Raw genomic sequence first — 14,568 nt, forward strand, 5'->3', positions numbered from 1 at the left:
AGCTTAGTATACATGTGCCCTATGATATGATCTTTCTTATTTAAATGCCAAATTAGAGTTTTGACCCCAATTTTACGGTTCACTGAACATAGAAAATGATAGTGCAAATTTCAGGTTAAAGTTTTTGGTCAAGGTAGTTTTTGATAAAGTAGAAGTCCAATCAACTTGAAACTTAGTATACATGTTCCCTTTGATAAGATCATTCTAACTTAATGCCAAATTAGAGAATTTATTCCAATTTCACGGTCCACTAAACATAGAAAATGATAGTGCGAGTGGGGCGTCCGTGTACTGTGGACACATTCTTGTTTTCTGTTGAAGTAATAGGAGAAATAAAGGTAATATCGAAATAAAAAAAAGAAATTATTTACAGAAATCGCTAAAATTTTACAATAATTTAGTTTAAGTACAGCTTATATATGAAATTATATTAAAAAAGATAGGTCACCGATGAGTTGAAAAAGATATTTCAATTTTAGAGCCAAAAAATGGCATTTTTCCACCAAAGGGAGATAATTTGGAACTTTTTCAATGATGTATATACAATTTGAAAGTCATCTGGGGCCATAAGGTCGTCATAACGTCGCTGTGAGATCGTCGCGCAATCTCTCCGAATAGAATCACGCTTTCGCTACGCTCTCGCTACGATTGTACAGCGACCTTTGCGATCTTACTACGATCTTAGTGCGCTCTCACTACGCTTCTACTACGACCTAATTTCGCCACGACCGCACCACGATTGTTTTGAACATGTTCAATGTTGGCCGAGCTCTTCACGATCTTGAAGACCTCACCACGAGCGTGGTACGACCTTACTGCGACCTACACGATCGTACCACGATCATCAAAATTTGCATTTTTTTCACAGATCGTAGTGCGATCGTGGCCTAGTGGGACTGGGGTATTACGACATGTCTCAGCATGCACATCAAAATTATCAAAGTTAGGATTATCTTAGCTAGGATGTCCGAGAATAACCGCTCTCCTAAGTATTGGCGGTAAAGAAAATAGCAAATGAAAAATTTGAAATGTGGTAATAAATTTAATCAACAAAATTAAATTAAAAACTGATTAATTATAATTAGAAAATAATTATTAGTTTTAAGTTAAAAGGTAATATATAATTTTAATATTATAATTGTACATTTAAACTCTTTGAAACAAAACATAAGTAAAAACATATAACTACGTTTTGTGTTAGAATTGAACAAACTAATTTTAAATAATCAAATTAATTTATAGTCGATAAGATCAGTATCTATCTATACTATTAAACGAGAAGACCTCATTTTGTGTGTCGCTTCTCTTCCTTCCACGATTTATTAATCACCATGCCTCTGTGTTCTATAGGTAACATGCATAGTCGCATTTGTCATCCATTCTTATGATTATTCAGATTGAGTTATTTTTGGCGAAAAACGACAAAAAAGGAGTCCGGATATTGATTCCGTCATCAGACTGACTTTTAGTCATAGATAAGACTTCCGGTTTAAAACAATTAATCGTATGATAGATAACAAAAATCGAAAAATAAATAAGCCAATCAGAGCGTTCTCCATATCATGGTGTTTAGATCGCAAGAACCACACTATAACACCTCCTTAGAGAGGACAATTGTTTTACGCGTTTTATCTACATGTAAACTACGATTGTGCTACTTCAATATATAGATCCTCTCTGTATTCTGTCTACTGTTTTCTTTGAAATGTTTACTATTTAAGGGGTCATACCAGTTGCATGTATATTAAAATAAGTAAAACATGTGGAAACAAGAATGTGTCCACAATACAATGATGCCACCTCGGCACTATATTTACTAAGTTTCGAGTTGATTGGACTTCAACTTCATCAAAAACTACCTCGACCAAAAACTTTAACCTGAAGCGGGACAGACGTCACGAACGAACGAACGCACGCACGGATATACAGACTAGAAAACATAATGCACATAAATGAGCATAAAAATTTATTGTTGAAAGTTAAAGTAGTGATTTTGCGAAAATGAAAGTAGGATAGAGACTAGAGGGAGGCAAGACCTTTTTCGGGACTTCGGGATCGGATGTTTTTAAGCTCGGGATCTGGGGATTGATCAATACGGGATTCAGGAATATATTTTTCAATTTCGGTATTTCGGGATATGAATTTCTTTAAATTCTGCATCTCGGAATTTCATGTTTTGAAAACCCGGATTTCGGGATCAGGACCCCTCCGACCATCCCTCAAATTTGCCTTAGTTGGCCTTAGTCATTTATACAAGATTCGTATCCTACCAATGGCATGTTAATAAGACTCTCAAAAGAAAAAGCACTGATATATCTGATTGTCCTAGAAGCATATTTTATTAGACTTGTTATGGTCTATACATTGTATATAAGTAGTTACATTTATTTCATGTTTGAAGCGGTGCAAATTTTTAATTTAATTTGACTTTTACCAAAAGATGCATTATAGCAAAGGAGAAGAATAATTGTGGTCTGAGGCCAGAAACACGAAAATAGTTGAATTTAACAGAAAGGAAACAAATATCGAACTTTGGATAAAGGGAGAGGGCTTTTGATACCTGCTTTTCTGAAATTCTCCAGGATACATAATTATCTTTTACAAACATAATCCTACAACCGTTCGTGAACAAGCTGAATATTCCCGCGATTTCGCGGGTGTGTTCTAGTATGCTTTGATGGAGCTGAATTCGAAGTGTCACGGTTTCATACATAAAAGTTCAAAGGCCGTGAAATCTCGTGCGTCTTTCATATAAATGCTGAGTACTTCGACTATTTTATTTCATTACTGCATTTAACATACGTTTGAGTATGAGTAAAAGAAAAAAAGAAAATTTTAACGATGCAAAACTACAGGGCCCAGTTTCATCCAAAATATAAAAAAGAAGATGTGGTATGATTGCTCATGAGACAACTATTTACAAAAGACCGGAAATAAAATCATTAATAACATATATTATGTATATTAAAATGTATCAAATAATAATTAATATCTTTATTTACCAAAGTCATAACAACTATAGGCATACAACATAAAAACTACACATATGATTAAAAAATATGAAAACTTGATAGAAATTTGTGTTTAAATCATTTTGTTATCACAAGTTGTGGAAATGTTATACAGAAAATTTACTTATCCAATAAAAAATATTGGAAAGTGGTGTGAGCAAAAAAAAAAATCACATTTAAATGTTCGTAAGTAAAACATTGAGAACATAGTTATGAGAAATTCAAACATATATCAAGGTGACTCGATTGTTGCTCGAACTTTCTGTTACTGTAACTTATTTTATGGGTTTATACATACCACTTGTAAGGTAAAAAAAATGGCTAATATAGGCAGTACAGACTTCTTGAAAAAGATCCTTTCGCCTCATTTATTTTTACTGGAGACATGCCAAAGACAAAGCAAACATTAAAATAGGCTCCCGAAATGCCACAATAGACCACTGACTAGTTTGTCCTTCACCGAAAAAAATTCGTCTATTATGCGCGTTTTTTACATTGATGATGGTTCTGATAATTTTAGCAACATAATTAGTCCCTGGATCATTAGTATTGTATATTTAAGTCTATTATATTGAATAAAATTCAATCACTTAGTCTAGTGATTTATTTGTACTACTGAAATAGGTGATTATTAAAGAAAGACAACTCTTACTTCCAACCTTTGTGGACATAATGTTACTTGAATTAGAGATTTAGAAAATCACTCATTTAAGTAAGTTTCCTAGCCTGACTGTATATGAAATACTGCAGAAGTACAAAGAGCTGTGTGTAACATTAACCCAGTTCAAATAATTAGCTGTATGTGTATATCATATGTATATCGAGCATTGAGCATTTGTTCATTACAAATATTGCTATATGGGAATCTGTGATACTTATATAACCTGAGAATTTGCAAACACTTTCCATTTGTGGTGTTTCATTTGATTTCAGGGGATCCTTGTCAACTCTTTAAATTTGCCAACCCTTACCCGATTTTTACTAACTCATACTTTTGCCAATTCCTACCCATTTTTTAGTGGTATTGATATGCAACATATTAGTATTTTCTACCATACAAAATCTATATATAAAAAAATTGCAAAAATTGTCAGATGACATTGAGGTTTATTAAAAATAAATAAATAAATAAATGCAGCATGTTGAAATCCACACATTGAGATATACAATGTATGCTTTTATTTGAACAAAAAGGTAAATATTACTTCTAAGTTTCACATTTAAATTCAGTAAAATGATTGTCAAATATTTTGTTATTATTATCAGTTAAGTAACTTATATATATATATGTATACCTATAGATATTTAAATTTGCCTAATAAGCATGATTAGTGTAGTAAATTTATGATATCAAACATTTGTCAAAAGGCTGGTGATGTCCTCTGAGATAAATTAAAAAAAAACTATTACCGGCCAAACAAAAAGTGGGATAAACTAGATTTTTCCAAACTCTCTTCAGATTTCAAACTTAAAATGAAAAACATAGTGTCCTTATTTACCAACCTGGATAAAAACTAACAAATTCATTATTTCACAATTAAAGCGATTAAGCTATATTCCAAACTAAGCCATTATTTTTGTCAATAAACATTTATTTTTAACAACTAGCATGACTTGAACAGAGACATACTGTACATTTCTCAGTAATATTTCAGACAATTCAAGAGATAAATGCATTATGTTTTCAATTATCAGTTATAGTTCAGCAAGCCAAAGATGTACATGTATGCACACTTTTACCAAAATCTGTGACAGCCCAATTTGGCATTTACTGTAACTTGACCTTTAAATTTACAATCACTTTTTATGTAATATCAGATAACTTCATTTGTTAATATCCTAGTCCACAATTTGATCTTGCACTTATTCATTAATGATAATATCATATCATATAAGTTAGTATATCAATGTATATATGTATGTGTATTTAAAAAAATATTACTTATTAAATTTCATATCTGCTATTGATTATTCTATTCACGAAAGTCAATTTCTTAATATTTATTATGCAGATATGGCTTGTGAAGAGTTAAAAAATACAGATCCAAATTGGAAGACAGAAGAAGCTATTGCTGAAGACTTAGATCTTCCAAAGTTGTCTACTGAAAATGTAGTTAAACTTTTGGAAGAAGGTTGCACAATTCCGTTCATAGCAAGATATCGTAAAGAAATGTCTGGAGGGATGGAAGTTGATAACCTCAGAGATATTCAGTCATCTTTAGAAGACCTGAAGTATTTATATTGATATTGAATATATATGTTCATGAATAATAATTCAGAGCAAACTACAAACTGTAGGTGTATTGACTTTTTTTTTAAAGAAGTGAAGTTACACCTAGGATTAATATAGTAAATGTATTCATAGTCCATGCATGTAACACACATCTATTTTTTATGGCCCCGCAACGAAGTTGTCGGTGCCATATAGTTTTACCCTTGTCCGAAATTCCGATTTCCCGAAATTCCGATATTCCGTAATTCCGTCATTCCGCAACAAACCATTATACGGAGTTTTTTTCTAAACGCCTTCAGATATTGGGCTGATTTTTGGTATGTGAGTTAACCATGATGAGTTACAGATCTAGTTTAAGTTTTGTTCTGCTTGGCTAAATTATGCCGAAATTGGGGGCTATGGACTTTGATAAATTGTTGAAATCCCGTCATTCCGCAACAAACCATTATACGGAGATATTTCTAAACGCCTTCAGATATTGGGCTGATTTTAGGTATGTGAGTTTACCATGATGAGTTACAAATCAAGTTTAAGTTTTGTTCCACTCCACTAATTTTTGACGAAATTACGGGCTTTGGACTTTAATAAATTGTTGAAAATCACAGTTATACAGAGTTTTTTTTTCTAAACGCCTACAGATATTGGGCTGATTTTTGGTATGTGAGTTAACCATGATGAGTTACAGATCAAGTTTAAGTTTTGTTCTGCTTGGCTAAATATGCCGAAATTGGGGGCTATGAACTTTGATAAATTGTTGAAAATCACAGCTATACAGACTTTTTTTCATAACTTGCGCTTTCAAATATAGGACTGATTTATGGTATGTGAGTTACCCATGATGAATTGCAGATCAAGTTTAAGTTTCCTTCCGCTCTGCAATTTTTTGCTGTAATTTCAGGCTTTGGACTAAGTTACATTTTTGAAAATATGATACATTTTTGAAAATCACAGTTATACAGACCTTTTTTCTAAATGCTTCTAGATATTGGGCTGATTTTTAGTATGCGAGCAGACCATGACTAGTTACAGATCAAGTTTAAATTTCGTTTCACTCTGCTTATTTTGGCCAAAATTTTGGGTTTACAACTTTGAAAATTGTTGAAAATCACAGTTATAAAGACTTTTTGTCTATATATGCCTCTAGATTTTGAGCTGATTCTTGATATGTGAGACTACCATCATGTTTGTGTCCACATGTGTTATTGAAATTGCACATTTTTCAACCTTTTGAGACGGGGCCATTCGTGTCGCTTTGACACATCTAGTTTTAGCTATGTTTATTACTACAAGGAATGTTGGACAATTAAATTGTATTATATGTTTTCATTTAGAACAACTTTAATCATTAAAACAAAGCAAATACTTAAATAATGAAAAATTTATGACGTCTTTACACTAAATCCATTGGATGTTGGATGTGTACGGATTGATAGTTTAGTCTTAGATGCATGATTTTTTTATTAGTTGTTAGTGGCTTTGAACTAGCTGTCAGATAACTGTGAGATCTGTTCATTGCTTCTTTTTGTGTCGGGTCATGTATAAGTACCCGGCCACGTCCACTTGTATTTTTGTCAATCTGATGAGTTAAGCCTTTTTCAACTGATTTTTATTGTTCGTTCTTATGTTATACTGTTATACCACTGTTCCAGGTTAGGGGAGGGTTGGAATCCTGCTAACATGTTTAACCCCGCCACATAATTTATGTATGTGCCTGTCCCAAGTCAGGAGCCTGTAATTCAGTGGTTGTCGGTTGTTTGTGTGTTACATATTTGTTTTTCGTTTATTTTTTACATAAATAAGGCCGTTAGTTTTCTCGTTTGAATTGTTTTACATTGTCTTATCGGGGCCTTTTATAGCTGACTATACGGTATGGGCTTTGCTCATTGTTGAAGACCGTACGGTGACCTATAGTTGTTAATGTCTGTGTCATTTTGGTCTTTTGTGGATAGTTGTCTCATTGGCAATCATACCACATCTTCTGTTTTATATGTTGTTTGATATTTTCAGTCTACAGAAACTTATTGATATATACAGTATTAAAATGGATAACAAAATAGAAACAAAATGAGAAACATAGGTACAACTCAAACACTATGAAATAGTTTCATCTTTTCTGATATTGCCTATATGTTTGTTCATTTGATAATTTCAGACATGTCCAGAATAAGATGGCTACTGTATTGAAAGCTGTCAATAAAATAGGCAAGCTTACACAAGGATTAGAAAAATGTCTGAAGAATTCTAAAACAATAACAGAGGTCGATGATTTGGTAAGTTCAGAATAATTGAAAAGATATGTAAATTTTTTATTAATTGTATATACTTTTTGTAAGGAAATTTATACAGCACATTACAGAGTTATGAAGATTGGGCTAAGGAATCATGGAGTGAATTTTTATGCCCCACCTACGATAGTAGAGGGGCATTTTGTTTTCTGGTCTGTGGCTCCGTTTGTTCGTCGTACCGTTCGTTCGTTCGTCCGTTCGTTCGTCCGTCCGTTCGTTCGTTCGTCCCGCTTCAGGTTAAAGTTTTTGGTCAAGGTAGTTTTTGATGAAATTGAAGTCAAATCGACTTGAAACTTAGTACACATGTTCCCTATAGTATAATCTTTCTAATTTTAATGCCAAATTAGATTTTTACCCTATTTCACGGTCCATTGAACATGGAAAATGATTGAGTGGGGCATCCGTGTACTTTGGACACATTCTTGTTGAACATGTTTTCAGTTACTGTAGGTATTTTTTTTATACATTATTGTTAACCCCAAGCTATTTGAAGCACAATGCACACCAGTATACTGATTATATGTCTGTCAGTTCTTTTTCTTTTCTTCCATCTCACTTTTGTTTCCATTACTGCTCCTGAACAGCTAGAGGGAATTTTATGAAACTTTCACATGTACAGGTTAATATACCTTTGCTTCTATTTAATAATTTATTGATCTGATCAAAGATCTTGTGTTTACTATGGCATAACATGGAGTTTTTCTTATCTGCACACAGTCTACTACATTTCACATGTTTTATCATCTCGGTCCTCTTTTTATAAACTTATGAACATTTAAATAACTTTCTCAGAAAATCAAGGTATCCGGTCGTTCCGGCCCCAAATCGATTCGGCCCCAAGTCAATCCGGCCCTAAGTCGAAGTCGATCCGGCCCCATAATCATGAAATGATAAGGAATAAACTATGTTGACTTTTAATCAGTATAAATGGAATTTGTAAAAGGTATAAATGATGGATGAGAACAGTTAAATGAAGAATGGTTATATTGAAGTACTGACCAGTAAGATGAAATATTTTAAGTCAATGCGAAAATGGCTGGGATTGTGTCTGTTTGTATAACAGCTTCAGCATATTAATATTAAGATATTTTCCTTGATAACTTTGAATATCATGAAGATTTTTATTTATTTAAATCACACTTAGAAGAGATAAATAAATATTTTCAATCCAATGGAACCTATAAAATTTAACTCATCATAATGACTTGTTTCATCAAATCATTAGTCTATTATGATAATTGGTTTGTTTATTTAACAATTGTCTGATGATTGTGAACTAAGGTAATGCCACTTGTTATCCCTTAATTCAATCAAATCCTGATTGATTAAAGTTACGTAATCAACAAGGTATTTGTAGTTTGATCTTTTGTATTGCGTTATGTCTTTTTTTTCCTTTTTTTTCTTCTTTCTATAACAAAATGACAAAAAAAAAAAAATATTTATCCGATAAAGCCATGTACGAAGTCTTGAAAATGGGAAGGATGTATCAGCTTTCCATAAAATGTCAGCTAGATCTGTTTGACAAAATTGTCAAGCCCATTTTTTTGTATGGGTGAAGAGTATGGAGTTTTAGTAATAATGAGGTATTAAAAAAGAAACATTTAAAATTCTGTAAAATACATTTAAATCTAAAATCCTCAACACCAAATTATATCGTTTACGGGGAACTAGGTCGACATAGAAATAACAAGCTATCAGCTACAATTATTTTTAAGAAAAACGGGGAATTGAGAAAAATTTTAATATTTCGGACTTTAAAGATGCCGTTATTCTTTGTCGATTTCGAACGACCAATAACAAATAGCCGATTGAAACAGAAAGGTGGCCAATCTAATTAAAAACCGATCTCTCATCGCTCCGGTTTTCTGATATAACGCGTGGGAGATCTAACGAAACCGGCTTTGAGGTCGCATGTGAGTGAACTAAAAGTTATGAATTTATAAAGATATGCAAATGAGTTGACGACCTATTAATAAGCCAATCAAAAAAGTTTATGAATTATTTTGACTGACGATTTCGTCGTAAATAAAATGAGTTACATCCCTTTGCCTTACGTTAAACTTACAAGATCGTGGAAGACTCAATTTCATTGGTCGAAAAAGACACACCTACGAGGTCACTCACATGTGACCTCAAAGCGGGTTTCGTTAGATCTCCCACACGACATATCAGAAACAGGAGCGATGAGAGATCGGTTTATTATTAGATTGGAAGGTGGCTAAACGTATTGAGAGAAAACGGTGACGAATATCACTATCTTTTTTAACGTACTTTTTTCGATCAAAAACGTACAGAATGTTCATCCTCCTACTTGATACAACGACATAATGCATGCAAATTTTCGGAACTTCTGTCGCCGGGGAATACACGAAAACCAGTGCTGAAGAAACTTTGATTATTTATTAAATATATCAATACTTTTGTTTGTCCTCCTGGCTAGCGGCAAATCATATAACATTTTTCACTTTGAGAAATTTTAAGAATTTAAACAAAAAAGTTTGTATGTTTCAGCTTGGGGATCAGCTTGTACCGTTGTGTATGTAACTATTTGTTATTACACAGGATGAAAGACTTGTTAAGATCACAGTCATTTGAAAGAAAATGCTTATTATTGCTTGTTAATTTTGATGTCTGTTGATTGTCCTAAATTCTTTAATATACGTTTTTGATATAAGTATACCAAATAATCTTGAAAACTTGTAATGAAAACAAAATCAACCTTGTTGTTTTATACTCATCCAAAGAAAATATTTGCCAAAGGCTTTTTTGACCATACACCTTTTACATTATAATAAATTCATAAACATTTATGAATTACAATTAATATATATCTTTATGTTTATTCCTTTTAAACATATTTTTTTATTGGGGCCGGATCGACTTTAAATATGGGCCGGATCGACATGAAAGCGAAAATCAACATGTAATGTCATTATATATGCACCCCCTATTTTTATCAGTTCTATTTTAGGGTCTCAAGGAGTTTGGGGAACATGTATGTTTTTGGGAGCTAAAAGTACTATTAAAATACCAATTTCATTTTTATACGACCGCAAATTTTGTTTTGTTTAGCTATGGTGTCGTCATAGTATGATCTAGTATGAGTTGTCATCCTACAACAAATTTGGTTTCTGGAAAATAACTTAAGGTGGTACCCAACACTTTCACTAAAATTAATTTGGCCCGTTTAATTTTCATAAAATTTTGTTAAAGTATTTACTTTTACCCTTTAACAAAAATATAAAAATTTCAAAAGTTTTAACCAACCGTTTTGTCAGAAAAATTAGACTGGTTATATAGCAGTTTCACAAACACCTATTTTAATCATTGAGAAGCTTAATATTCCTTTTACAACACAATGTAATTAAAACGTTTAGCTGACTTTACAGAGTTATCTCCCTGTAGTGTTAGGTACCACATTAATATGTTTAAGTGAATGGATCTCTATGAAACTGTACCACAATGTTTAATACCACAAGTAGAAGGTTAGAATTTATTTTGGGGGTTATGGTGCCAACAGTTTAGCAATTAGTGGCCCAAAAGGGGTCAAAACAAGCGTTTTTGTAGTTACCAGACAATAACTTGTGTGAAAGTGTATGAATCTCTCTGACATTGTTCCACAAGGTTCCATATCACAAAGGGAAGGCTATTATTGAGTTTTGGGGTAATTGCCAGAAACATGCAGGAATTAGGGGCAAAAAAGGGTAAAAAACAAGCATTTTTTCAGTTGTCAGACAATACATTGTAACTTGTGTTGAAGTGTATGGATCTCTCTAAAATTATACTTCAAGGTTCCATACTTAAAAGGAAAGGCTAGGATTGAGATTAGGGTTTTTGCTTCAAAGAGGAGGGGTTCAAAAAGTTGGGGGGAATTTTTTTCCATTTTTTTAAGGGGTTCATATCAGGCTGCGCTCAGCGAAGCATTTTATTGTTCATCACTTCATTAATTTTAAATTGGTTTGAAATTATATACCCAATGCTTTCTATCCACTGGTGATTTTGATAATTTGACTATTTATTCTCAATAACTCTATATATTTTGGGGTTATTTAACACTGTTATATTTTTTAGTATGCCCCTTTCAAACCTGGACATAAAGGTACACTAGCAGAAAGAGCTAGAGCTCTGAATTTAGAACCCCTAGCTATAAAATTCCTAGACCGAACCTGGGTAGGTAAAGTTGAGCAGTTTGTGGATCCAAATATTAAAGGTATGTCAAATTATATATATAAGATTAACCAAACATTTGAAATAACAGTGGAAAAAGATAGAAAAAAACCATATTATTGTAAAATACTTTTGAACACTTGAATGAAAGAGGAACGAAAGATACCAGAGCAACAGTTAAACTCATAGATTGAAAATAAACTGACAAAGCCATGGCTAAAAATAAAAAGACAAACAGACAAACAATAGTACAGAAGACACAACATAGAAAACTAAAGACTCAGCGATATGAACCCCACCAAAAACTTGGGTGATCTCAGGTGCTCTGGAAGGGTAAGCAGATCCTGCTTTACATATGGCACCAGTCGTGTTGTTTATGCTTATGACCTGTTATATTAAACTGTGTTTGGTTGACCAGATATATATCATGTGATTTAAAAAATATTCAGTTGAAATTTTTTCTCTCATGCAGCAAGCACACAAATTTTATTAGATTCTATATTTTTTCTAAATTAGACTATAGATTTTTCGTTTATTAATTTGTAATATGTTGATGGATGAGATGTATTTTTGACTAATGATTGCCAAAGTTGTTATTTTTATGAATGCTCTTGTAGAAACATGATTGAAAAAATTAAATTATAGCATTCATTTTGTGTTCAATCTGTTTAATTGTTTTCTTCTTTTATCCACTGATTTTGTGCATTGATTTCAAACACTACCCTGCAGTTTTGTACATATTTTCACAAATACTAAATATTTAAAAGTGTTTTTTGTTATAAAATAAAATTATTATATAAAAAAAAAAGCAACTTGTATACTCCGCAGAAGTATTTGTATCTCCCTGTTTATAAACATCAGAAAGTTGAGACATATTCCATAAAATTATATAATTAAAACCTATTTTCGTTATCATTGAACATGACTTTTTATAATGATATCCTTGGAAAATCATGAAAAAGTGGCTAACAGCAACAACAAAAAAGTAGAAATATCTATTTATAATTCAGGTTTACAGAAGTTGTCAGATGTAGAAACTGGTGTTAAGCATATACTAGCAGATATCATGCACAAACATAAAGACAGTATGGATTTTATTAGAGGGTGGTTAGTATAGTCTTATTAAGCATATCAACTGAAAGATATCATACATAAACATACAGAGAGTATGGACTTTATTTAAGGAATGACTGTAATATTTTTTTCTGTCTACGAAGAAATAACATCAAAAATGTGTTGCACACTGAATAACGTGCGTAGCAGGTTATTTTAAAGTGTGCACTACATTTTTTATATTATTTCAAATAGACAGAATTAAATATTACAGTAATTTTTTATAATTTAATTCTAAATTCTATTTTAAACCGAGTTGAACCATGAACAAATGTTGATGACGTCACGGTCACATGACAAAATTACGTCTATGAGCTGATAAACAAACAACGTCATCCAATCCGAAGACGTGTTACATCAAAAATTAAATTATTAGAGGATATATAGAGGGTATAGTCTTATCAATTCTTGTCTTCTGAATCTCCCTAAGGAAAGTTTAAAAAAGTTTGACTGGAAGCTTTGAACTTCTTAATTACAATATTTTTTTACATACCAAATTCAAAGACAATGGAGTAACTTTTCATCCAAGTTATCAGTTTTCCTTTTCTTGATGATGATTCATTGGATTAATTTATCCAGTATATACAAATTTTACAGTTAAGCCAACTGGTGTGATATACAAATGTTCAGATATCTCAAATTTCAATGTCAATGAACTTGATATTTTTTTCACCTCAAAATATGACAATTGCTATTTGGGTAACCTTTACCATCAACTTTTTGATTCCCTACACATTTTTTGAGCTAAGATCAATATCTTGCTTAAACTTGGTAAAATAATGCCCCAAATAATGAGCAAACATGCTGTTGATTTTATCGTCAAAATTCAAGATCACAACAGCTATAGATAAACTGAAGTTTAAAAAAAAAGTTTGGTTTCAAGATGTTATGTCCAACTCATTTGTTTGATAATGCTCCATGGAGTGAGAAAGATCTTTATTGAACAAATGTTGAAGCATTCCAATATTTGATTCAAAATACAAAGATTTTGAAATGTTCTTTCCAATAGGTCAAAATACAGGGATATTAAGCTTGTCACCTCCGAATGCAAACCAAAGAAGTCTGGAAAAAATGACACAAAGACAATAAAAACTGAAGACACAAAGAAAGTCGTAAAAAAAGAAGTGAACATCAAGGAAGAAAGTAGACATAAATATGAACAGTATTTCAACTCTTATTTTCATGTCTGTAGCATAAAACCACACCAGGTAACTGTTCTATTATTTTAACACTTGAAACCTCATTTGTTTATATAATGTTTACATAAAACCTTAATCAGTAACCCTATTTTATTATTATATTTAACAATAAACTCCTTATGGTAAACCAGCGCATGTGAAATCGTTTTGGAAGATTACCAGAAGTAGATACCTTGGTAAGCTAGGTTGTCATATTTAACAATGTTTAATCTCAACAGGCAACTTTATTATTTGTTTTTTACTTAACATCAAGTGGAAAATTAAAATAATTTATGACTTTATAATTTATGTTTGCATGTAATTTTAATTCTAACCAGTAATTTTATTTGTTTGTTACAGTGGTTGATCTCATTTACTTTTATGTAACATAACACTGCATCAGCCAACTTTAAATTATTGGTATAAGAAGATGTGGTAAATTGATTGCCATTATTTCAACTATCCACAAGAGTATAATTTCAAGTGCTAGTTAGCAATTAGAAGCCACAATTTGGCCTTCAACAATGAGAAAAATTCAATCTGTATAATAGACTATAAAAGGCCTTGACATAAATGTGAAC

General features: G+C 31.9%; 1 protein-coding gene across 1 annotated transcript in view; it reads left to right on the forward strand.

Moving 5' to 3' along the window:
- The first annotated feature begins 5,025 nt into the window (after positions 1–5,025).
- LOC139500587 (S1 RNA-binding domain-containing protein 1-like) overlaps positions 5,026–14,568 on the forward strand; it is a 43,238-nt gene continuing 33,695 nt past the window's right edge. Inside the window, exons 1-5 of the mRNA XM_071289343.1 lie at positions 5,026–5,243; positions 7,397–7,514; positions 11,601–11,739; positions 12,707–12,803; positions 13,819–14,017. Coding sequence (XP_071145444.1) covers positions 5,026–5,243; positions 7,397–7,514; positions 11,601–11,739; positions 12,707–12,803; positions 13,819–14,017 — 771 coding nt within the window. The remainder of the gene's footprint in view (positions 5,244–7,396; positions 7,515–11,600; positions 11,740–12,706; positions 12,804–13,818; positions 14,018–14,568) is intronic.

The sequence above is a fragment of the Mytilus edulis genome, chromosome 13, assembly GCF_963676685.1.
Source record: "Mytilus edulis chromosome 13, xbMytEdul2.2, whole genome shotgun sequence".
In the NCBI taxonomy this organism is placed as follows: domain Eukaryota; kingdom Metazoa; phylum Mollusca; class Bivalvia; order Mytilida; family Mytilidae; genus Mytilus; species Mytilus edulis.